We start from the raw sequence: 24,342 nt of genomic DNA, 5'->3' as shown, positions 1-24,342 counted from the left end.
AGAATAGAATAGAATAGAATAGAATAGAATAGAATAGAATAGAATAGTTCAGTTGGAAAGGACCTACAAAGACCATCACGTCCAACTGCTTTACTCTGTAAAACAGTATTAATATGCCATGTTTCATAGACCCACCTGTACCTTAAAAAAGGGACTTCTAAGAACCTCTGTTTTCCATGGCAGAGCTGCTGCTGAGGGCCAGGCCCAGGGCACTGCTCTGGACTGAGCATCCTTGCACACTCGACTCTCACTCCAGTCTGAGAGGGCATCTCTGAGAGGTGACGCTGGTCCGAGGGCTGGGCGACCCATCCACTGCAGGTGCTGGTGGTTCAGCTCCAGCAGGGTCTTTGAAGGGTCTGGTAAAGCCAGGAGGTTCTTACGTGCTGAATTTACTGTGAGCAGGAGTGTGGCTACAATTGCCTGAGATGAAATTCTGATCGTACTGCCTTTCACGGGAATTCGTTGGAACTAATATTTTGCAGCATATAATGGAGAGTGTCACCTACCAAGAGGCATCGGGCCAGTTCTTCAATGTTTTTATTAATATGATTAAAAATAGAAACAAACTGTGCTCAAAGTAATTTGCTTGAGTTTCACTAGATGTTCCCATTTACAAGTAAAATAAAGCAAACAAAATTCCTGACTTCATTCCCCACTGCCCATCACACTGCATAGTTATTGATGACTAGAAAAACTGTACCTTAAATGTTAGCACATTAGAATTGCTGGCCTTTTGAAATATACTTTCCACATGTTCAAGGACTTTCAAAAGATGGGAGGCTGTGGGGAATCAATACCCCCAAACTTTTCAGCTTATGCAGAGGGTATTTTAAATAACAATTATAAAATTAATGCATTTACTTGTATTTTAGCTGTTTGACTTAAAGTGATTGAATATGGTAATTCTAAAGAAGTGGCTGGTCTGATACTGCATTTTACACAGGTGTATTGATATTTATGAATGTAAGTAACTGGAAATGTTACAAATCATAGCTGCTTCTTGCGGTTTTATCTGTACAGTAGTATACACCTATAAACAGATACACACATGCACACAAATATATTCCAGTATTGTTATCTGAAAAATAGAATATGTACTATCTTTTTTATATACAGGACATAGACTATGCTTCTTTTATGGTGTTTTTATTTCACAAGCAAAAAAATGTGTGCTGCCTAGTTGTACAGTACTGTAGGATACTCTGCTGTGCACAGTTCCAAGTGCCTTAGACAAGTGTTTAGCTCTGTGATTTATAGATATACATGAATGAATATAAGTAAATATAAAATGAAGAAAATTACCTCAATAAAATTGTTCAGAAAATCTTTACAGAAAACATTTCTGTTCTTGAATCTTCTGGCAAGCACATGGGTATGTGTAATGGAGTTAAACTCAGAGAGCAGTTTCTTGCTGGGAAGCAATCTCCAGAGATTGAATTAAAAGTCACTCTGCACAGAAATGAAATGAAAGAAAGTTCCTGAAACTTTCTTTTAGATTTTGGGAGTCCTTCAAATGTATCTGGTAGCTCTCTTGTGGGTGGTGTACCCCTGCAGAGCTGTGGTCAAAGTGGAGATAGTTATGTTAAAAATACGAAGTTATGGTTGTAGCTTGGTGGTTCAGAGGCCTAATCTATGCTCCCAGCTTCAGATGTTATTGATCAGCAACCTGAGTGGAATAACTTCACTGATGTGGGGCATGCACCAGAATCCCACCTCCCGCACCCGGAGAAGTCTGCTCTGCAGAGCTGAGGGTTGGCCCAGCCTGCAGCCCGCCTGCCAGGCCTTCAAAGCGACTGACGGTGACTTTCTCTCAGTAATTACTTCATAATAACTTTTGCCTTGCAAGAACTAAGAGAAAATTACTAGCGTGGATTTTCTGACATGGAAGGCAAGTTGTTGATAATGATGAAGAAAGGCGGACTTCCAGCACGGAGCTTTTCGGGCAGTAGTGCCTCTGTAGTGAGGTGCCTGAGCAGAGGTGCCTGGCAGTGTGCAGGGGGATATGTGGCCCCTGTAGGGCTTTGGTGGAAACAGACACTGAGGTGGAGTGGCCATCTGAGAGACGCCCTCGCACACCTTTCCCATACATCAGGTATTACATTTGGGGTTTTGATAAATCCGACGCCCACGGGGACGAGGTGACTCGCCCTCAGGGATCAGCCAAGGAGCTGGTACAGTGTTTGTTATTTCTAATCTCTCAATTTTAAAACTAATCTCCGAACATATTGCTGTTGACATACACTATCAGCCTTTCGTGATAAGGGGGCCCACTGTTTTGAACGCAGCGTAGCGCCTTCCCCCACACATCTAGTGTGTGGGCAGGAAACAGCGTGGGGTTGTGAGGTAGGGCAGAAAACCCCGAGGCCTAAAACAACACAGAGGTAACTTTAACTCGTGCAGGAGGATCACGGTGCCCCCGGGCCAGGTTCGGGGCACACCACGGTTCCTTAGGGCCCTCGGGGCGGCTGCCAGCGCCCCGCGGCCCCCCGGGGGCTGGGGAAGCTGCGGCCGGGAGGGGAGGGTCAGGGCTTTTTGTTCACTTATTTTTATTATTTTTTTTTTGCCGTAGCACGGCGGAGCTCGGCTGTCCCACGGGAAATCACCCCCCGCGCACACCGAGCCCCCGCTGCCCCGCCGGGGCACGGGGCTCCGCACCGCGCCGCCCTGCTCCGCACCGCTCCGAATAGGTGCGGCGGGGGCGGGGCCCGAGCGACAAGCCACGCCCCCATGGCGGATAGCCACGCCCCCACGCAGCCCGCTCCAACCCCTTCCTCCTCACCCGCCCTCCCGCGACTGCGCACGCGCCTGGCCCCTTGGCCCGCCCCACCGCCGTCCGCCATTGCGGCCCGCCCGCGGGCGGAACCATTCTCCGCTAACTGAGGGGGGGAAGCGGGGGAAGATGTGTCTGTGGAGATTGGCCAAGTACCCTTTATGTGCTTAAGGGGCTCTCTCTCAATTTAAATACCACTTTTGTTCAGAGAAAGCTGGTCGTTGTTGTTACTTGAGGAAAAATGACTCCTTTTCCCCAGTGGCACCATATCGGGTGCCCCCCCTCCCTCGGCCGGTGGTTGGTCCCAAGCCGGAGGCCGCAGCTCGGCCGTGCTGAGGCCGGGTCCGCGTGAGCGTGAGGGGGTCGGGGCTGGGCAGCTATGGTGAGCGCCGGGCGGGGGGCGCGTGCCGCTCCCTAACGGCCCCGCAACGGCCCCGTAACGGCCCGGCCGGGGGGAGCCTCGGGCCCGCGGCAGCGCTGAGGGGGGCGTGCTTATCTTCGGTATTTTCACCAGTGATTAACCAAATGTCCTCCTGCAGCCTCACAAGAAGAAGAAGCCGTTCATAGAGAAGAAGAAGGCGGTAACGTTTCACCTAGTGCACAGGAGTCAGAGGGACCCGCTCGCTGCTGATGATACCGCGCCACAGAGAGTTCTGCTGCCTGCCCAGAAAGTAAGCGCTTGGTTTTAACGTTGGGGTGCTTTCAGGTAAGTGCTGCGGGGGCGGGGGAAAGTGCTATACAGTCGTACAATTCAAAAGCATAGCCTGAAAGGAGATAGCATTTAGTCCGGCTCATTAAAAAGGAGGAGATGTTGCAGGGATTGTTGTGAGTTACTGTCTGATGGGTTAAGGAGGACTGACAGTGCTTTATTTCTTTTTTAAAATATGCTTGCATCCACAAAGATTGAGCAACCCATCCTGGAAAAAACAGGCTTTGTTCGTTTTTGCTGCTTATGGAAGAAGTTCTTTAAGTTGCTGCTCAGACAGCATCCAAGTGCTGAAGCAGGTGGTTACAGCATTCCCGTTTACAGTGCATTAGGATAATGAGCAGAGAGGTGACACTAAGAACTGCTGTGGAGTCAGCATAATTGGATCCAAGTTCACTTGGATCCAATTCAGAGAACTCTAGTTCTTACTCCTGATACATTTTTTTTCACGTAAGTGAACATAACCAATGCTCTTTTAGTCAGGATTTTCCTTTTCAATGTGCCTTCACCCATAACTTAAGCCTAATTTTATTCCTGCCTCTTCCAATTATTTTTTTTTTCTGCAAGCTGTTTTCAGCATGGAGGAATTGGGCTGGTTGTTGTGTTGTGGTTTTTTGTTTTGTTTATTTGATTTTTGATTGGTTGGTTTGGGGTGTTCAGGCATTGTCAATGAATGCATTGCTTTCCTTTTTGCTAATGAGTTTTACGTGGACTTAAATAACTAATTGTATTTTTTCTTCCAATTCCAAGGGTCATGATGAGCGGAGGAAAGAAGAGCAGCGGAAGTACGGAGTCTTCTTTGATGATGACTATGACTACTTGCAGCATCTGAAAGAAGCCTCTGGTCCCTCTGAGCTTGTCCCTTCTGTACGTGGACAGCAAGGCAGAATTATCATCACGAGTGAGGGTCACATAGAGGATGAAATTCAACAAATTGCAGTAAGTTGTACTTTGCTACTATCATCTTATTTTTTGTTGAGAGTAGTATCCTGTAGACAAATTAATCATTCAACAGATGTTACGGTGGCTGTGGCCTATACATGAAGGATGCTCTTGATCCACAGTCAGACTTCCCTACAAGTAAAAATAAAAGTTGACAAGCCAAAGTCTGTTGATGGTCAGTATTCTCCTACCACGGTGTTAAAGTATATATTATATACTCATGATCAACTTTTCTTGATAGAGTATTGACCTCTTACAGAGGTATTTGGTTTAACAAATTGTGTTGCTCTGAGGTTGGCATTTCTGAAGAATTTTAAAGCTTTTGAATGCTCTGGGAGTTAGGAATATGCAGTACTGCTAATATAACCTGGTATTTTTTTTTAACTGGAGTATATCAAAGCCCAGAGAGGATATAAACAAAGCTTTCTATTGCTGGTATAACTGGATCGTGTTGGAATGGGAAATGTCAGTTTAAGCAATAAAGTATGCAGTTGCCAGTCAGTCATTTTTAATTCAGGGAGTTTGGTCTAACAAAATACTGTAATTTTAGTCCAAACTGATGTTCTTAGTCGTAAGGACCTTTCAGGTACAGTTTGGTGACACCACATAAGATTTGAAGTTACTTTAGAGGTGTGCGTTAGCAAGCCTTTTGAAATTACCAAAAGTGGTAATTTAAAATGTATGTTTATGTTCTCCTAAAGAAAATTAAAAACTTTGTTGTGCCTTACATTCCTCAAGAAGTTTCAGAGATGCAGAAATGCTGTCTCAGAACCCAGAGAATATTGATATGGGAACGAATACAGCCAACACCTACCTTTCATTGCATAACTTTGAAAATTTGACACCAATAAAGTAGTGCTTGTCGTAATATTTAAGTATCACTCACAGAGTTTCTTTTGGTCACATGATTGTGTTGTTGAGCTCAACTGAGAACAGGTGCGTTGTGGTATGGATTTTGTTTGTTTTTTGTTTTAAGGCTCCATCTATTAAGTTGCCTTCCTCGGTATTTGCCACAGAATTTGAAGAGGATGTGGGCTTACTAAATAAAGCTGCTCCCATTTCAGGTATTGTTAAGTCTTTTACCTTTCTATAGCATATGTTGCCATCTAGGTACTACTTGGCAATTATGGCTTTGATTACAGTGTTAATAGTTTTGTTTTAGAACTGATTTATGAGCAGGCATAAAGAATAATCTATAGGAGATGTATGTTTCCATTTGAGACCTATTTCTCTGAGTCAATAGTAATAGCTTTTTGCATTGCTTAGAGGAGAAAAAAGCCATGAGTTATTATTTAGCAGATATGAACAGGGAAAAGTTGTCTTATAGTTCTAACAATGCTCTGTAAATAACGCTATTGATTTATTTACTCAATCTGTTTGAATGCATGTGCAGAACTGGAGTTTTACTCAAAATTCCCCTTTTTAAATGCTGAAGGGTGTTTCCTTTGCTTCGTTATTATAATTTCAGTGTTACAAGCTTAAAGTATGCTTTTTATGAATGTATGTTTGTACTGAACATTCACTTTTGAGCTATCTTTTTTTTTTTTTAATTAATTGTGATCGTTCTCTCTGTCTTTCCAGCAGGGTGCTAGAGACACTTGTGTTAACTGCAGTAGAGAAATACTTTCTGACCTTTTGTACTGTAATGGACTTTAGAGGGTAGGAGCCAGCTAGGGTTGGCAGTTATACACTGCCAGTTCTATGCTGGTCATACAGTCATCTTAACTTGGATAATTTTTCTTCTATAATATTCTAAGCAACCTCTATTACAATACACTAAGATACATTTTTGGAAGGTTAAGACATTTCTGGATGAGGAAAATTGACAAGAGGGTGGTGATTTGCCTAGCAATTTGAATCAAATCTACAAATGTTTTGTTATTTTGACTCTTAAGTTTAATCTTTTCCTAGCTAGTGCAAATTAACAAACGAGTTGGATTGCTTTTCATACAGAATGTAGCTTCATGATATCACAGCAACTTATATGCTTACATCCTTTACTTTTTAACTTTCTAGGACCACGGCTGGATTTTGACCCTGATATTGTTGCAGCTCTTGACGATGATTTTGACTTTGACAATCCAGAAAATATTCTGGAAGATGATTTTGTTCTACAAGCAAATGAACCAAAGAAAAGGTGCACCTTTGTAGAACTGCTTATGTCACAAGTGAACAGGAATGATACTATTTGGTATTTCTTGTGGTTGTGTTGTAGGAAGCTAGAGTGGTTTCAGACTTCAAACTGAATACATATATGTCAAAGGAATAAAGTATTACCATGTATTGTGTGGGTAGTAGCTTAAAAAATCAAAATTTCACTTGGTAGCCAAGATAAGACTCCTTGACACGTTGAGCTCACGTGCTGAAAGTAGTTGTTTACATATGCAATGTATATCATGGGTTTCCTGAACTTTATATAAAAACAATGCTATCTGTCACATTTAAAGTACTTCCGTTAGTCTTGATCAATATTACTACTGGTATATCCAGAACCTTTAGAAATGTTTCATGTGATACTCCACTGCATATTGTTTCTATTTTGGTATATTTTTTTAACATTTTATGAGCAAGGAAAAGTTTTACTAGTTCTAGTATTTTTTTTCCACTTTGACACATTTAGTAGAACGTAAACATAACCTTACTCTCAATGTACAGATGTGTGATCCAACAGTTATCAGAAACATTTTTATCTTTCAGGCAAAAGTAGTATTATGCAGACTGTGGCAACATTTTCATTGCTAGTTGTTTTTTTTTTCTTTTACTGGCTTGACTATAATCACTTTTTAAATCATTGCCTCTCAAAACTTAAATTTGTTTTTGACAAATTGTATCAGATAAATTAACGTTGGGCAGAGTTGTGGAAAGGTCCGTGTATTATTCTAAAGCTGTTTTATACTTCTCATTTAGGGGATCAGATGCTGAGGATGACGATGAATGGGAAGATGTGGAGGATGACAGTGATGAAAAGGATAGTTGTTGTAATGATGAAGATTATGATTCAGAAGGTCCTTTATCAGATGATGGGGTTAATGGACAGGGAAAAGAATTTCTTTTTATGCAGGAAGAAACCAGGAGTCGTTTCACAGAATATTCTATGACATCTTCGGTAATGAGAAGGAACGAGCAGTTAACCTTGTTGGATGACAGATTTGAGAAGGTAAAGCAGCTCAGGAATGTAGCTGTTAAACATATGAGTGCTAAATGCTTCTTTGGTTCATCCCATAAGGTGGTGTCCTGTATGCCTGTGCAAATTCTTCCTGCCTTTGGTAGGTGGGGCCTCAAACAGCTGTTACCTGCAAATACTTTGCATTTAATATTGTGTGCACTAAGTGGCTTGTATGAAATAGGTTGCAGTGTTAATTGATTATTTAAAAGGTCTAACATTGATTATAATTTAGTTAAATTATTGTAATGTCTATAATCAGCATTCACAGTTGTTGTTACACTTCTCTCTGAGAGGCTCCGTTCCACACAGTAAATTTTAAGTTTCTGGTGCAGACTCACTTCTTTCACCCGTTCTCCATGCTGTGCCAAGTATACATTCAAGAAATGATGTCAGAGCAGTGGAAGTAGGGTGTAACTTTTATTTCTGAGCAGTGACAGGCTTTTTAATGTACCAATGCATAATGAATCAAAATCAGAAACATTTTGCAGAAGCAGACTTATATGTTATCTTTCAATAATACATATTATCTAACAGTAACTTTATTACTCCCATGATGAAAGAATATCATCAGTAAGAAGGAAATTCTACCACAGATGTGTTTCAGAGTTGTTCAGCAAGTGAGAGAGGAGAGGAAAAAGGGACAAATACAAAGAAATGTCTAGATCCTTAAGTTATCAACAAGTTGAATGATGAGTGTGGGCTAATTAAAGATATCCACTTCTTTATTTTAGTTTTTTGAACAGTTTGATGAAGATGAAATTGGAGCCTTGGATAATGTGGAATTAGAAGGCTATATTAACACGGACAACACTCGGTTGCAGGAAGTCTTGAATGATTACTACAAAGAAAAAGCAAAGAAGTATGTAAGCCCAGATGTACTGCTCTGCATACATAGTTATGTAATGGGAGCTTTGTGCTGAAAGTTTGGTATGTTATTTGCTGTACAGGGACTTGAGGATTGCATCCCACAATAAAAACATTTTCATTTGAGTATTATCCTTTTTTTTGTCACTGAATATCAGTCTGAAGTTAGTAGATGACGAAATTAAGTGGAGACATTTTTTTGGTTTATACGACATTCTCCTTTTGTGTAATTTTATTACATCTAGTATAAGTAAGGTCTAAAGGCACTCTTCCTTTCCCTTTTTAGTGTAACTTAAAAACAAACTTTAAGTTACAAGCAGAAACTTAACAGACTCTATAGCTAAGTATATTCTTTCACTGCTGGTACACAGCTGATTCCTCAGTGTACCTAGTTAAGTGATTATAAAGCAGCCCCATGCCAATGTTCTGAATTTCCATTGTATATTCACTTCCTCTTAAAAACAAGTGATATTATCTCACAGCTAAATGTCTACATGTTCATGTATCAGCCTTGTGTTCCCTGACTGAGAGTGAAAGGTAATGTGTCCCTTGTAGTGAAGTATGACTGGTCACTAGTGGAGTATATAATCACCTCTAACACTGCAGTGCTTACAAGCTGTAAAGTGTACCCTCTTCCCTCCCTCCAGTCACAAATACTCTGTTCCAGATACTTTTGATATGCAGAAATAATTACTTTGTCATCTTTCTCTTGCCCTAATGTTTTAGTTTATACTGGAGGAGCTTATTTTTGATGCAAGTTATATTAGGAATAGCTTGCATTTGGCTTGGGGTTTTACTAAGGGGAGACTGGTTTTACATAATTATACATTTTCAAGAAAAGGTGAGCTTTTTTTTCCTCCCAATGTCAAATTAATTTGGTCCTCTTCCGCTTTTATTTTCCTTTTGCCTCTGTTTTTTTTTTGGAAATCTTCAAAGTTGTGTGAAATTGGATTCTCTTGAACCCTGTGAAGATTTAGACTCTCCTGCAAATGAAGAAAGCGAGGAAGAAAAAGAAGAAATAGTAACTCTAGTTATTGAAGAACCAAAAGAAAAGTGGGATTGTGAATCCATTTTGAGTAAGTATTTTGGAGTTCTCTTATTTGTTCCTAGGATTTCAAAGTAAATGATAGGTGATTTTGGAATTTTTCTAACAATTTTTGGAGGTAAAATAGTATATGCTTCTGGAGCACAACAGCAAGAATTCTTGCTAAATAAAACTATTGCTTTTATGTAGATTACTGAATTCTTGCAACTTTATGCCTTCAAAGACTAACTAGTACTACAGTTCATAATATGTTTGTCTAATTTCTTCATTGCTGCTCTTTTTGTGTGTGTGACCTAGGTACATATTCAAACTTATATAATCATCCGAAGCTTATTATGGAGCCATCAAAGGTAAAATCATTAAACTTATTCAAAGTAACAATGTGGCTTGGGAATACTTGAGACAAAAGTGATAGCTTTCTCAGTGGATGCCTCTTTTTAAAAGAAGGTGTGTGCAGAAAAACGGGCTGGGGAGGGTATTATCTTCTGGTATTACTTCTTCACTGAAGAAGGGTTTGGATATATATAAAACATCAAAAATATACTAGAGGGAAATCTGACTAAGACCTAGTTGATTATATCACTAGAAGTCCAGAATTTTTTCAATAGCTAAGCAGAATCTTAACAAGAAAGTAAGTTGTATCACTCTCTGCAATACAACTTTGTAACTTATTTCTTACAACCACATACTAGGTCATACTATTTTTTTTTTTCTTGAAAATAGGTTTCTGTTTTACAATTTGAAACAATGTACTCTAGTTCCTTGGCCTTCCAGAAGTTCCCCATCAGAAGTAGAGCACAGCTTGATGTTCCAGCTGTGAGACTTTTAAAGGAAACCTTTTTCTTGAAACCTTGTGAAGCAAATATTAAGTGCCTGCTTAAGTCCTTTTTCAGTAATGTTTAAAGAAAGGGAGAAAACTTTTTTTTGGTTCTGGGGGATGGGTTCTGCTTACAGGTGTGTTTGATTTCTTACTTTAAGATTAATGTGCATCTTTCTGAGGGAAGAACATACAAGGTTCCTCATACTAGGTTTATTACTGTCACATCTGAATCTAATCTTACTCTGTGCAGATAAGGCAGTGCAATCTACACTTCCTGGAGAGAAAGCTGGGGGTCATTAATGCACATGTACTCTCTATTTTAGCCCAAACCAATAAAGATTTCCCAGAAGACTGGAATTCCTCTACATGTCTTGCCTCAGAAAGGTCTCACTGCTAAACAGATTGAGCGTATGCAAATGATTAATGACAGTGACCTGCCAAGAGCATCAACACAGCCTCGTTCCAAAAGCGAAAGCACAGAGGAGCGCAAAGCCAGGAAACAGGCAATAAAAGAGGAGCGAAAGGTATGCCCTATTTTAAAGAAACCCTGTGAAAACATGTTATACCTTCTGAATTCTGTCTTACAAACCTTAAACCCCCTTTGGTTTTGTGTCTAGAAATTAATGGGTAAAACTTCCTGGTCAGAAGAGCAAATTATTGCTTCTTTTCAAAAGAAGATCAAAAAAAAAATAGCTAATATTACAATTCTGCCATCCTAATTTCCTATATGGAAATTTGGGGTCTGTTACTGTGGCCACTATTATGTAGGTAACTTTGGAAGGAGACCTTTTATATCAGTATTATGTAGGGAAGCAAAGAAAACAGTAGTAATGTTTCATATCACAGAAAATGAAAAATCTCCAAAAGAAACATGGGAAAATCTGATTGGTCGCATTGATAAACTAGTTGTTTTATTTAGGACCAGAAATTGTCAGTGTATTAGAAACTTCAGCAAATTAAAGATGATAATTCTGGAGTTAAACAGATTAATCTGACTATCAATAATACCAACAAATAAGATCAAGGGCAAGATGGCTGCTGTTTTTGTGATCTGGAACCATTAATTACAATGTTTTCTATTTTGTAAATTTGTAATTATTCACGTGCACAGGAACGCAGAATGGAGAAGAAAGCCAACAAGCTAGCCTTCAAACTGGAGAAAACAAGGCAAGAAAAAGAGTTGCTCAATCTCAAACGAAACATTCAAGGACTGAAGCTGTCTTAACGAAGCTGAGGAACTTTCATTGTGGAAACATCTATAAATTTGCATCTGTATCAAGAAGGGAACTGCTAACTGATAGAGTTGCCAGTCGTGTACAGGGGGGGTTATTCAGATATCACTGTAATGAGAACCAGAAATTTTGTCATTCTTTCTGAACTTCTGAAATGAATTTATTGTTTCAACAATGTATTAGGAACGTCTATTTTGTCATGGCAACTGTTGCAAACTTCCATTACACTAGAAATGTATTTAAATTTAAAAATTATATTTTTCTTATAAGCTGTCACTGAACTAAACGTTTCATATATTTTTGAATGTACTCAGCACATCAGCAGAATCCTACAGCTTTGATTAGATTCTTCTATTAAATTATTTGAGTTTGTACAGAATATATTCATTTGTCTTCTCTCCCCTATCCTCATGGCTAAATGTAGTGCCTTGATATCACACAGTTGTGTAAATCAATAATTTTTCACCCACTCCTTAGCTCTTTCTTAGGTTGGTTATTTATAATTTGGATGCTATAATGAAAGAGGTAAAATAACCTTTTATAAAAGTGTGTTTGAAAAGCTGTTGTGTAGCTAGACACGTTACCTAACATGAGTTTACATTTCTTAGCAAATAATTTTTTTTTGCAATGAGCATTGCAATTGCAGTAGTCAACCCTTATTGTTGCTTTTGAAAGCAACTTTGCTTCAAGTAGCTGGTCCAAGTAGTGTGGCAAACAAGGTGTAATAAACAGCAAACATTTAGAAGAATATGTTGTAGATAGCCATTGTCTTGATTTTCCTGAAATATTATTCTGAAGTTCCTGCATTCAGTGTGTATTTCAGTGAAATATGAACTTGTGATCCAACACAGTTAGCTGATTTACTGGTAAGAAACACAGAAACCAACACATCAGTAGAGAGGATTGACTACTACTGAATTCAAAGCATCCTAAACATTGTTTTTTTGTGAATACTAAGGGACAAGATAACAGAAGGGCTTGGGGGGCCTTTAATGTACAGAAACCATTCAAAGTAATTGCTTATATTGGGGAAAAAAGCTTTTTGAAAATATTTTAGTTGATAAAGTAATGGGGTTTTAGAGAAGGAATAAACAGGCAACTAAGTCCACAAGTTTTTTCCTCACTGCTCAGAATACAAGTGTCAGTATTAACATCAAAATTACACGTTTTTAGAGTTGCTGAAGTTCAGCCAAATAAGCAGAAATCAGCTGTTACATAAAAAGTTTTGGGGCTTTCATTTAGCTTCTATCTGTGCTAGTTTTCATATGTTTCACAGGCTTTAGTAGGTTCCGCCTATGTCATAATTGTTCATTATGCACTTGCTGATGCCTGGAACTTGGGCCACTATAAACTGTGAGCTTTTGAGTAACGAAGGCTGGCCACCTAGCACTCATGACTTCCGATAGCAGTGCTGAAGAGTACATTTGAAGAACTATCACATTAAGATGAGTCAGATACCAGCAAAGGAAATAAATGGAACAAGTGAGTAACATGCTGTCAGTGGTTGAAGTGGAGTGTAATTTTGTGATTTACTGAAAAGGAAAATCATTTACCAAAGACAGCACACATGTTCTTTACTAGTCCTTACCTCATCTGCTACTGAACGTGTCTAAGGTCACTGGTCCTTTGGAGCAGGCTGTCCTTTTTCCTGACTTCTCATTGCTGGTACGGTGATATTGTGCCTGTACCTAAGTTTGAAAAATTAAGTTGTATCAGTCAAAATTTGAGGGGATGAGAGCAGGATAAAATAAATGGGAGAGGTAGAGGAAGGCGCTTAGACAGTGTAGTCTGGACTAAGCACAGACACACAGAAAGATTACTTCTTGGGAACAAAGGTGGGGTGAAATTTAAACAGGTAGAGTCAAAAACGTCATAGAATTGCTTTTGTTCATCTACACTTCTAATCAGTGAAACACTGTAGTAACCTTACTCTGAGCCTTGGAGGATGGTAACATGAATGGAAAGGTAACAAAAGCAGTCACACATCTGCTCCTGCTCAGCAATACAAAGGTTTCTTTTGTTTCAGCAAAACCAGGTAAAGAACGCTTAAATGTAGAAGTCTTTCCCTCTAGATTACAAATCCTGTGAAAAGGGCTCTTTGTTACGTTCAAGTTTTTCTAAAAGTTGTTTTTGTTTAATGCAGGAAACATCCCTGCAGTGAAAAGAGAATATGTAAATAGCAGTGGAGTCATAAAGGCGTGGAACTACTTTGCATATAACTTAGGTTGTGGTTTTTGATTGTTTTTCCCAAAATTACTGATTTAAAAGCAGAATTAAAAATACAAAAATTTGAATCTAGAAAGAAAGATCATCTTGGAATGCTGTTAAGTGCCTCATGGAAACATTCTGTCTTCAGAATGAAGGTGTGACACCTGGTAGCTTCTGGAATGGTAAAGGTTTACACTGCCGTTACTTAATGACTTCCTAAAAGAAAGAAAGAAACCTGAGTGCCAATGACCTGCACTTGATTTTCCTCCCAGAGTTCATGCAGTGGCAACTTAGTAGCTGCTCTTCAATCATCCCTTCTCCCAGCTGTGATGCCACTGGGGAAGGACATGCCTGAGCAGTCGTGGAGAACAAAAACCTGTCACTCGTAGTAAGGGAAAGCTTGTGATTCATGGGAGCAAGATGATGAGGTGGTCCTGCAAAAAGGAGCCCTGGCACATGACTGCGGAGGTCCCTTTCTGACAGAGAAACAATCGGTTTCAGCGCGTTCGGGGCTCAGCCTGAACGTCGATTTTATTGTCGATATTATTGCAGCCCTGTCCTGTGTAACTGAGACTTTGCTGGTCTGAATTTTATACAGCTGCCGGAAGTGAAGATTTGGTTCCTTGCAGAATCTGTGGAAGACATTTTGCACAAGATGTCCTGGTAAAACAATGCTTTTCTTTTAAAGGGGAACGTCAATGCAGTTAGCCGAAGGGGGCGGTGAGCGCTGGGGGAGAAGGAGGTGGCTGGTAGCGGAGAAATGGTTTGAACATGTGTTTAAAAGAGCAAATGAGCCAGTAGCTGTTCTCATTAGTAAAACTGATTAGAGAATAGGTGAACACTCATAAAAATATCATGGCTTAATCTGCAAGCAATCTTGCACTATCTTACTTTACCTGCTTTTCCAAAAACTGCTGCTTGCTGCGTGTCACGTTAAAAATACTGCATTATCTCTTGGTAAGACATCAGTTGCTAACCTGAAGCTTCCTTTGTGCTTCAGGTTTCCAGACAGAATTTGTTATTTCAGGCTTCCTGGGAAAAAAATAGACTAATAAACCATCTGATAAGTAGTCCCTTTGACAACATAATGTAGGCACCAGGCTCTGTTCCAAAGCCTGCTGAAGTGAATGAAAAGATTCCTACTGACCTCACTGATCCCTGGATTACAGGCTAAATGGGTGGCTTCACAATTTGCCTAAAACAACCCAACTGCAGGATTTGGCTGAAAGGGCTGGCTCTGCACACACCCCTCCCCCTCTCAGATCAGCCCCGCGATATAACTAAAAACCGAAGTAGCAAAATTAAAAAATAAAAAATAAAAAAGGAGAAGAGGGAAAAAAAGCAAAACTGATTAACTGTGAGCATCGAGACAAAGGTGGAACCAGTAGTTCCACATCTGGTACCTTAGATCAGATGCACGATGCACGTGCTGGCCTAATCTGGCGAATTTCTTTGAATAGACAGCTTCTCTGTGGTTTTGGGGTGGGGGAAGGGGGCAAGTTTCTTGTCAGTATGACTAGCCTGAGGTACAGGCCCTGCAATGCCTCTGGTGATACAGGAGTGGTGTGCTCATCTGTGAGCAAGACACAGGTACTGCTCCCCTGTTTGCCCAGCAGAGGAATCCTCTTGAGTTTGTTGTCAAACACTTTTAGAAACAGATGGTAAGGACTTGAAGCACAAGTGTAGAAAGGTTCAAAAGGAATTGAGTTATTAGAAAGGTATGATACGGTAAAAAGAGGCAATTCTTGGCCCAGCTGAACTGAAACTGAAATGCCTTGCTCAGGAAAAGGCTTAGCTCAAATGCGATAAGGAAGAGAATGGGGGGCGAGGGGACAGCACTGTGAAATTAGTGAGACAGTCAAGAAGAATAGCTGAGAACTGGGAAAAGGAAGTAAGCAAGGAAGATAGGAATGGGTCTTTAATATGCTACATGCAGATGGACTCAAATGGATGTGATCCTCAGCACCAGAGTAAGGATGTAGTGATGTAGTTTTGTCCTGCCTTTCACTGTGTTCCTCACAAAGAGAGAAAAATGGGTGTTCAGTTGCAGAAGAGTGAGATTGATGCTAAAAATCTGTGTCACGTCTGAATCGTAAAACCTTTGTTGTGAGGCATGGCTCTTCCACAAAACCAGCACTGGTTATATATCTACTTAAAAATTCTGTACGCTTCCAGTTACAGATGATATTCTGAGTTGTCAGGTTACTGCATGCTGTTAAGCAGCTGCTCCCTTTCAGCTTGCGGCTGACCCTGTTTTAGTGGTGTTGATGGGATGAGCAGTGCTGTTGTTTGCCAGAGGATTCCTGAGTCTGGAATACTTATCTAACCTCAAAGAACTAATAATGTAAATATCAGCCCTTTGAACAGGAGCAGTCTGTTCTCCCTCTCAACCAAGAAAGAAAGAAAATTGAGTGTGGCAGGGACAGGGAGAGTCCAAGGAGACAGTTCCTGTTCACGGTCCCATTCTGTTATTCTCTGAAAATATTTATTTGTGCTCTCCTCCAGCACATCTCTGAGCAGAACAAACTACAAATGGGTTCATTTTTTTTTATTTTTTTTTTTTAAACTGCAGCTGTACTTGAGCATTTTTTTAAAGTTTTGGTGAACTCCTTCAGGAGTAAAACTGAACCTAGTAAAAGTACTGTTTCAGCTCCCTGAATACAAGTAATTTTAAAGCCTAAAAAAGCACCATTAACAAAGCATGACTTCAGCTCACGAACAGTTATTTTTCTTTGCATCCCAGCTGAGACATGAGCCAATATGCAAAAAAGTCTTCAACAAGAAGCGCAAGCCCTTCAATTCTTTTAAACAGAGACTGCAGGGAACAGAAATCGGTACTGTGAAGAAGCAGCCCCCGCAAAAGGTATGGTTAAAATTGAGCAGTGTGTGTTATCTCCATATGAAGTCTTTCATTCATCAAAGCTATTGTTCCCTCCCAGGACAAAGCCTGGATGTTGTGGATGAGTCTCACATATGTGCTTGACTCAGTGCCAAATTCTTTCCTCCCCCTCTCCGTGCTGCTAGTGTTTGAAAACATTTCTTGGTTCAGAAGCCAAAGTAGTAGGTATTGTGACTTCTCTGGGAATGTAAGTGCCTTTGCTTTTCTAGGAAATGAACATTTATGTGTTTTAAAGACTACACAAATTTCTGACATCTTCCTCTTCAAAGTTTTCTTCATGTAATGATTGATGATGATGAGGGGAATACACATGTACATATATGGGTATATTTTTACCCAGAGATGCTAAATGATTGCTGATTTGGTGTCCATGCAGGCTGACATGGTAAAATATCCTTTAAAGACAGTTGTGGAAAGAAATAGAAGTGCACACAATTTTAAAGCATGAAGAAGAATCTGAAAAGTAGGCAAGAAGGGAAGGCACTCATCACAGTATATTTTCTATTCCCTTTTAAGCACCCTTTAGTTTGCTATGACCAGAAAATTTTTGCTGGAAGACATTATTTTTTTATCCGTCTTCTGGTGCGGTCAATGGATGGCAGAGGGCTAATTCAGCTTTCCTGTGCCTTTCAAAAAATCAAGTTTCTTTTGTTTGTAACATTTTTTCCTTTCTCTGGGAAAGGAAGAACCCTCGCTGTAAGACACTTCTCTGCCCCTTGCAGGGAGAAAATATTGTTTGTGTCTTCCTTTATTTCCTTTACAGAATCAGCAGGTGAAGAAATCTAACTGGAGACAGCAGCATGAGGATTTTATTAACGCTATTCAGTCAGCCAAAGAAGTCACAAAAGCTAAACAAGAAGGCCGTCCTCTTCCGCCTCCTCCCCCACCAAGCATCAATCCAGGTTTGTGGCTTAGTTTATCTAATTATTGATCTTGTACTGATTTTTAGAAAAGCAGCCAGCTCTTGTTATTCACAGCTGGGCTTCAGTTTTGCATCTCCCTGCAGAAAACAATGTGAACATTTATTCCATCCATACTCTCTATTTTTCAGCTGTATTGGCTTAAGTTGAGTAGGAGAGCAATGAAGAGGTGGTGGAGAGGATGAGAAAACTAATGATACCTTTTACGCTTATAAAGGTGGCAAGTCTGGGGTCTGATAATTTGTGCTGTGGGAATAGAGCTGGGATGCCTGTACTCTAGCACAAACTGTACCTTCGTATAACAAAGGGCAAAACGTATCCCCTCACCAAACCGAATGTAGTGTACGCAGGCCTCCCCACTCCCACGAGACAGCTTTTCCACTATCCCCCTCCATACCCCAGTTGTGCAATGAGGGGAAATCATTTATAAGAAAAAAAAGTCTGTTTTACTCCTAATAGCAGGTGTGGTCTCTGTGCAGAGCTCACTGTATTAGAAAGTACAGAAATATACATATACAGCCAATATTTCTCATGCTAAGTGATTTATGAAATGTGGGAGAAATCTTGGAAAGGGTCTCTGTGGGGTCCCTCCTGAGCGATAAAGGCAGAGGGATGGAGGGCTCTCTCGGATCCCTTACAGAGCAGGAATTCACGACTGATACCAAAACCAGCTGTGAGGACTCCAGTCTTCCTCCTCTTATAGATGACAGCAGTGCAGTATAAGCAGCAGGACACGTTTTCCTTCCTTGACTGGGGTCATGCTCCTCTCTGAACTTCCACTGTTAGTTCTTTAATTACTGTTATTTCTTGTCTGACTACAAGAGCAAACCCCTCCCTTTCCTTATCCTTTGAGAAAGAGCAGGGGGGAGTTGTGGAGAAAGGAAAGAGAGAGCTGCTTTTCAGGAAACACGGAGTTCCTGAGGGGCATAGTGGCACCTCAGTGTGTATATCCTATAGCATAGGACTGGAGAGAATGGACATGGACTTCTCTGTCTTCCTTCTCCTCCTCCAAACAGAGTCCAAGCCCAGATCTCCCCATTTTCCCCTTTTGTGCTGGTTCCCGCTGTCAGAATCCCCAAGTTAGACAGCTGCCTTGTCTCTCTCCCTCCCCGCCTCCGTTTTCAGAAGCATTTTGCCCACACAGCTGATCTGGAAAAGTGATTTGCAAAGACTTTGTACCTAATAATATTAAGATAAGGACAACTGAGATACTTTTGTGAAAGGTATTGGGCAGGGAGAAATGGCTTGAGAATGTGCAATGCAAGAGCTGACCACGACTGTGTTGAATTAAAAGGATGCTGACCCTGAACACTGACCATTCATTGAACTGAGTAGGACTGCACCAGTGCTAAATGTAGCTCAACAGCTTTCTGCAGAAGCACTGTCAAATGCAAGTCTAGGAAGCACTGCTATGTGTGCTTCACACACAGAAACCTGCTTCTTTGGTGTCTGGTAGGCACAACTTCTTGAGCAGCATTTTGCCCATGTCCAGAGGAAATGTATTTCTTTAAAACAAATGAAAATCTTAATGACAACCCTTAAAAAATAGTCTCAAAATATTTTTGACTAGGAATTTCTAAATATTCTTTTTCCTGCAGAGTTTTTAATTATGAGATTTTGAGGGAGGGGGTCTAAGTCAAATATAATAAAATCTGTTTTTATTAATCCCTAGAGATTTCTTTCTGGAAGCAATTACTGTTTGCTGTAGTAATACCGTAAGCAAGGGTTTTAGGATCCCAGGTGCTTTTCTTGTAGTTTTAATTTTCTAATTTGGGATACCTGATGGAGCCAGGTTTTGAACTACATCTTGAATGCTCCAGCAAAGTAAGGCAATTCCTCTGTTGCAGTATATAAGCTGTGACCTAAGTTGTTCCTTTCTTATGATCAGACTACATTCAGTGTCCATACTGCTCAAGGAGATTTAATGAGGCTGCAGCGCAAAGGCACATCAAGTTTTGTGAAGAACAAGCTGCCCGCCATGCGTTTGCTGCAAAGACCACCAGACAGGCTGTGGTAAGCAAACACATTCATACTTGCATTGTCCTGGAGACAGATTTGCCAAAAAGCATTTTATGGTGAGCGAAGACCTGTGTTAATATATAACCTAAGATTAGAGGAAAGTTGGTAAACTCTTAGGACAAGATAGGAGTAGGTAGGTAGGAGTTACCTGAAACTGGAGTCCTTTGTCTGATATAAAAATTGATAGAATATGATAGTATGAAAATGTTAGACAACAATTTCTTCAGCCTCCTCTGTGAATGGATTCTAGGATAACAGTTGCAGGGAAATTGAAATCTTGGCAGCTTTTGCAAGATATCAATATATCTGTTTATTCATTAGGTTTCCCTGCTGTTTGCAGGTTTGCTGTTCCCTGCAAATGTATAGCTGATTTCCTTCCCAATCAATAAGCTCAAGGCCAAAGGGCCAGGCCCCTTTGGGGAATCAGAAAAGTGGAGCTTATTGGCAGTGTCTTGAAGTAAGCTCCTATTTTAGTGTAATTAAAAATATATATGTATAATGTAAACAATTCCTTAGTGAGGATAGAGATTTGTCCAGAGAAGGGCAACGAAGCTGGTGAGGGGCCTGGAGAACAATTCTTACGAGGAGTGGCTGAGGGAGCTGGGACTGTTCAGCCTGGAGAAGAGGAGGCTCAGGGGCGACCTTATTGCACTCTACAGGTACCTGAAGGGAGGCTGTAGCGAGGTGGGGGTTGGTCTGTTCTCCCACGTGCCTGGTGACAGGACGAGGGGGAATGGGCTCAAGTTGCGCCAGGGGAGTTTTAGGTTAGATGTTAGGAAGAGCTTCTTTACTGAAGGGGTTGTTAGTCACTGGAATAGGCTTTAAAAGACGTTTAGATGTAGAGCTTAGGGATATGGTTTAGTGGAAGATTTTTTAGTGTTAGGTCAGAGGTTGGACTTGGTGATCTTGGAGGTCTCTTCCAACCTAGACTATTCTGTGATTCTGTGATTCTATGAAATAGAAAAAAAAAAAAATGAATACCTTGTTATCTATTTCTATCTATTTCATCTATTTCAGGCATAAAAACAGCTTCCAAACGGGAGGGGTGCACTTCTTCCTGTTCCTTCCTAGCACTGCTTCATCAATGATTTGGTGCTTTATCAATGATTTAGAGAGTTGTTCTTGGGCTCCATATACTTCTTTGTAGACTTAAGTGTGCATTGCGCATCTTACTCTCTTACTAGGGCAAGCAACCAGTGACTCAGAGAAAAAAACCAACCTTAACAACTGGAGCATTATCACTTCAGAAGAGAGTACAAGAAGCTGCCAATACAGATAAACCTAGGCCAGGTAAGGAGTTCAATCAGCTGTATTTATATTTGTCTTACAACAAAGTCCACCACTTCCAAGTGGATGTTGTTGATATCAAATGGCTTTACAAGTCATTATCCTGATCCGTTGCACCAGCTGTATACACAGAGGGTTTCATGTAGGTTCTAAGAAGGCACTTAGCCTTTTTGGTTAGAGGTTCTCAAACAGAAGTTTCAACATAAACCTAAGATTTGCAGTCTGGGTGTCCAGTTCCCTCTGTCCCATAAATGATTCCATAAGTTTTAATCATTATGTTAAGATTTATTACATATTCTTTATCTTTTAAGTCCATATAGGTGAAGCACCAAGCTTGCATGTTGTTCACTCTCCCTTGTTGATTCAGTCTTAAAATTTATACCACCACATCCCTAAAATGGTTCCCTTTAAACAGGATTGAAAAAATATGCTTGCTACCAGAAATTAATTGCTGCCAGTAATCATGACCAGCATTCAGTTTGTTTAGAAGATGATTTATAAAGTTATTTTAGTGGCTATTTGTAATGTAATCCATGAATGACAATACATACTGCTCTTTGTATTGCCAATACAAATCAGTATCTTTGTATATTGATATCATTTACCCTTGCCTTTCTGCACTTTATGTTGAATTTATGTATGTTAGAATTTTTTATGACCAATAATATTTTTACATAATTATCTGCAGAGACTCCTCATGGAACACTACAAAAAAACAGAAAACCTCCGGGTGTATCTCCTGGAAAAAAATCTTCAGGAGAGTTCAGGTAAGGATTTTTTATTTTTATTTTTATTTAATTTCAACACAATAACATAATATTACCTAATTTGCTCTTGAGTGTATACAATATTCTGGTGCACTGTTTACATTATCAACTTTTTTTTTGTCTTAATCAAAGCAGTTGGTTGCACTGAAATTTTTCGCTGAGCTCCTCATGTCCCCAGTGTAGGCTGCTGAGAGTTGTTTTGGCATGGAACGTTCTTTGGTTTGGAGCAGCTTCATCTTAAGTAGGCAATGACCATGTTCTGCCTTACCAGCCATCTTGAGGGTGTTTGCTTGTTGACAATGCAGACTTTAGCAGGTCTCGTGCTCTCCTGTTGTGCTCCTGTTGTCTGAGGGAAATGCCAGTATCCGTTTCAATTACCACCACGTGAGGACAATGGTGTGGAGGTTCTTCCTTCTCCTCAATCTTTCCTTTCCCAGACCATGATGTTTGGTGCTTCTGCTCCTTAGATCATGCAGTCAGAATTGTTTCCATCTTGGTCCAGGCAGAGCCATGCCAGATCAGCCACTAGGCCTCACAGACCCTGCCTAAGATGGCTGTGGTACCACTGTACAAGGGGACAGCTCAGATGATCAGCATCTGGCACCGCCACCAGAGCAGAAACAGAGATCTTGGCAGGGAATGTGGCCAAGAAAGATTCCCTCTAGCTGGCAAGATATTTTGAACCTGGGATATGAGCTTATTAGAGTGGGGGATGACCAGAAATGTGCACAAAACATTCTGTTGCAAGAACTCAAGTTTGAAGTCTTTGCAGGGCTCATCTATGTAGAGTGTCTATATGAACAGTGCAGTAACTCATGGTTATCGTGCAGGGGTTCAGAGATCACCAACAGGGATTTACTGATACCACCACCATTCTCAGGGTTTAGCCAGTGAACCCTTACACCTTTGGCTAGACAGCCTCGGGGAGAAGGCTCCTCTTTTCCTAGTGGCTGATGACAGAAAATGTGAAATATTTTTCTCTTGCTGTCCTTTGGCGCTGTGTGCTTTCCCTCTGGTTTTCCTTTTTGCTTTCGACATCTCAGACATCACCTTTTACCTCCCAGTGCCAGTTACTCGCCAAGTGTTCATCCCCTTCTTCCTCTCTCTCTTCTGAATGGCTATTAGTGACCGTCCCATCCAAACAGCATCTGTACGGTGTGATGTTCTTGCTAGAAACTGTGTAGGTTGTGGAAGGGAATAATGCAGAGAAGGGCTTGTCCAGGCTGCTAGCTGCTATGTGCATGGGATAACACGATGGCACCAGCAATGGAAAACATACACCAGCGATGCCATTGTCGTGGACTTGCCCTAATGCAGTGTTGGTGTGGGGAGAAAGCATGTCCCCCTCTCCTGTTCTCCCAGGCATGTTGTGAAGGAGGGACCTGGTTCTGAGTGTCCCATTTTGTCTGGGACAGAGCTGAGTTGCTGCTGCTCCAAGCCCTGACACGACAGGAGGGAGCTGTGCCGTCAGTCATGGCACGGGCACAGCCAGTGGGTGGGAAGTCGCAGCCAGAGACCCTGGGGATGAATGTGGGCAGTTCCCCCCCCCAGCCTGGGAATGAAGAGTCACTTTGTGGGCTGCTGGAAACTGCTGTGTTTTCCATAAAACTTGAGCTTTGCCAGGTGCTTTAGAGAGCGCTTTGGGCTACTAAGAGCTAAGTTTCAGTGCAAACCAAGAGTGCTTTTTAGCTGAGAAAGCAGACATGAGAAACAATGGCTTTCAGTAGTGCAAATCTCTCTAAAGACTAATCTGAAAGGCAACGACAAAAACAATCAGTTCTTAGACTTGTCTAATTCTCACGGACTGTATTTAAGCTAACTGAAAAAAAAAAAAAAAAAAGGTTTCATAAAGTTGATTTCACTGGCTTAAAAATGTTATGAATTTAACCTTTCTGCAATTATTTGGAGGTGGGAGAAGGCGCAGCAAACATCTGAGAAGGGGCAAGAAGACCGCTAGAGAGAGTAACGTAGGGTAGCCATTAAAAGCTTAAATGCCAAACACTTTAAAATACTGTAGTAAATACATACATTTGCTTGAAAGATATTAACCATTAATATTTAAAAGTAAACCTTTTTATGTATTATTGCTTTGGTTTAATCATCTTATGTAAAATGGAGTTAAATGTTTCTATGCAAGTAACAAGTATATGGCTTGCTGCTGCTTTCAGGCTGCAAATGCACAACAGAAGATAGAGTGGCTGCTTGCCGAGGACGTGTTAAGGCTTTCTACCGAGGCATTACAGACCTTAACAACGCAATCCTCCAGCTCCTCTTCCACTTTGAGTGCTAAAGCTCAATACGTTGCAAGGCGGCTGTAACAACAAAATGGTTGCCACCTTCTATTAAAAAGAAAGCAAACTGAAGTTCACTCTTCTCCTTTGTTTTTATTTATTTTTTTAATTTTTATTATTTTTTTTAGCTGTTGCCAAAATTTAATTAAATAATCAAGTAAAAGGGGATAGATCTTAGCAGTGTTTCATGCAATGCTTTCAACAAAATGTAGTAAGAGCCAGTGTCATGCATTTTTTTTCCCTAAAGCTTTGCTTTGAATATATTGATCAAGATAAATGAATATTTTGCAGTTGTGTGTGTGTATTATAGATCTTCCAATAAATGATAAATGGCAATGATAAATAAGTGATAAGTGATACATGGGAAGGTATGCTGTACATCAGCTTCAAAGCACTTCATGTTCAG

At 40.5% G+C, this 24,342-nt stretch overlaps 2 protein-coding genes across 2 annotated transcripts; both read left to right on the top strand.

The window, feature by feature from the left end:
* The first annotated feature begins 2,891 nt into the window (after window positions 1-2,891).
* On the top strand, window positions 2,892-11,926 carry LTV1 (LTV1 ribosome biogenesis factor). Its single transcript, XM_035321441.1, has 11 exons — window positions 2,892-3,152; window positions 3,310-3,441; window positions 4,227-4,415; window positions 5,395-5,482; window positions 6,435-6,555; window positions 7,326-7,575; window positions 8,316-8,443; window positions 9,385-9,524; window positions 9,791-9,843; window positions 10,637-10,837; window positions 11,425-11,926. Exons 1-11 carry the CDS (start codon window positions 3,150-3,152, stop codon window positions 11,536-11,538), a joined length of 1,419 nt encoding a protein of 472 aa, XP_035177332.1. The 5' UTR covers window positions 2,892-3,149; the 3' UTR covers window positions 11,539-11,926.
* Window positions 11,927-16,398: 4,472 nt separating this feature from the next.
* ZC2HC1B (zinc finger C2HC-type containing 1B) lies at window positions 16,399-24,025 on the top strand. The gene is made up of 6 exons (XM_035321442.1): window positions 16,399-16,616; window positions 17,416-17,554; window positions 19,461-19,585; window positions 20,776-20,881; window positions 21,567-21,645; window positions 23,814-24,025. The coding sequence occupies exons 1-6, from the start codon at window positions 16,455-16,457 to the stop codon at window positions 23,836-23,838; spliced, it is 636 nt and encodes a 211-aa protein (XP_035177333.1). The 5' UTR covers window positions 16,399-16,454; the 3' UTR covers window positions 23,839-24,025.
* The last annotated feature ends 317 nt before the right edge of the window (window positions 24,026-24,342 follow it).

This window comes from Oxyura jamaicensis, chromosome 3 (assembly GCF_011077185.1).
Source record: "Oxyura jamaicensis isolate SHBP4307 breed ruddy duck chromosome 3, BPBGC_Ojam_1.0, whole genome shotgun sequence".
Lineage (NCBI taxonomy): Eukaryota > Metazoa > Chordata > Aves > Anseriformes > Anatidae > Oxyura > Oxyura jamaicensis.
This window is presented reverse-complemented; position numbering and strand designations above follow the sequence as displayed.

What these genes read in the sequence shown, in the direction of transcription:
- ZC2HC1B (XM_035321442.1), top strand. Translation starts at nt 16,455, where the DNA reads ATGACTTCAGCTCACGAACAGTTATTTTTCTTTGCATCCCAGCTGAGA. An exon ending in AGAAGCAGCCCCCGCAAAAG is followed by an intron (nt 16,617 to 17,415) that starts GTATGGTTAAAA and finishes TTTCCTTTACAG; the next exon opens with AATCAGCAGGTGAAGAAATC. An exon ending in TACAGATAAACCTAGGCCAG is followed by an intron (nt 20,882 to 21,566) that starts GTAAGGAGTTCA and finishes AATTATCTGCAG; the next exon opens with AGACTCCTCATGGAACACTA.
- LTV1 (XM_035321441.1), top strand. An exon ending in TTCTGCTGCCTGCCCAGAAA is followed by an intron (nt 3,442 to 4,226) that starts GTAAGCGCTTGG and finishes TCCAATTCCAAG; the next exon opens with GGTCATGATGAGCGGAGGAA. An exon ending in TTATTATGGAGCCATCAAAG is followed by an intron (nt 9,844 to 10,636) that starts GTAAAATCATTA and finishes TCTCTATTTTAG; the next exon opens with CCCAAACCAATAAAGATTTC.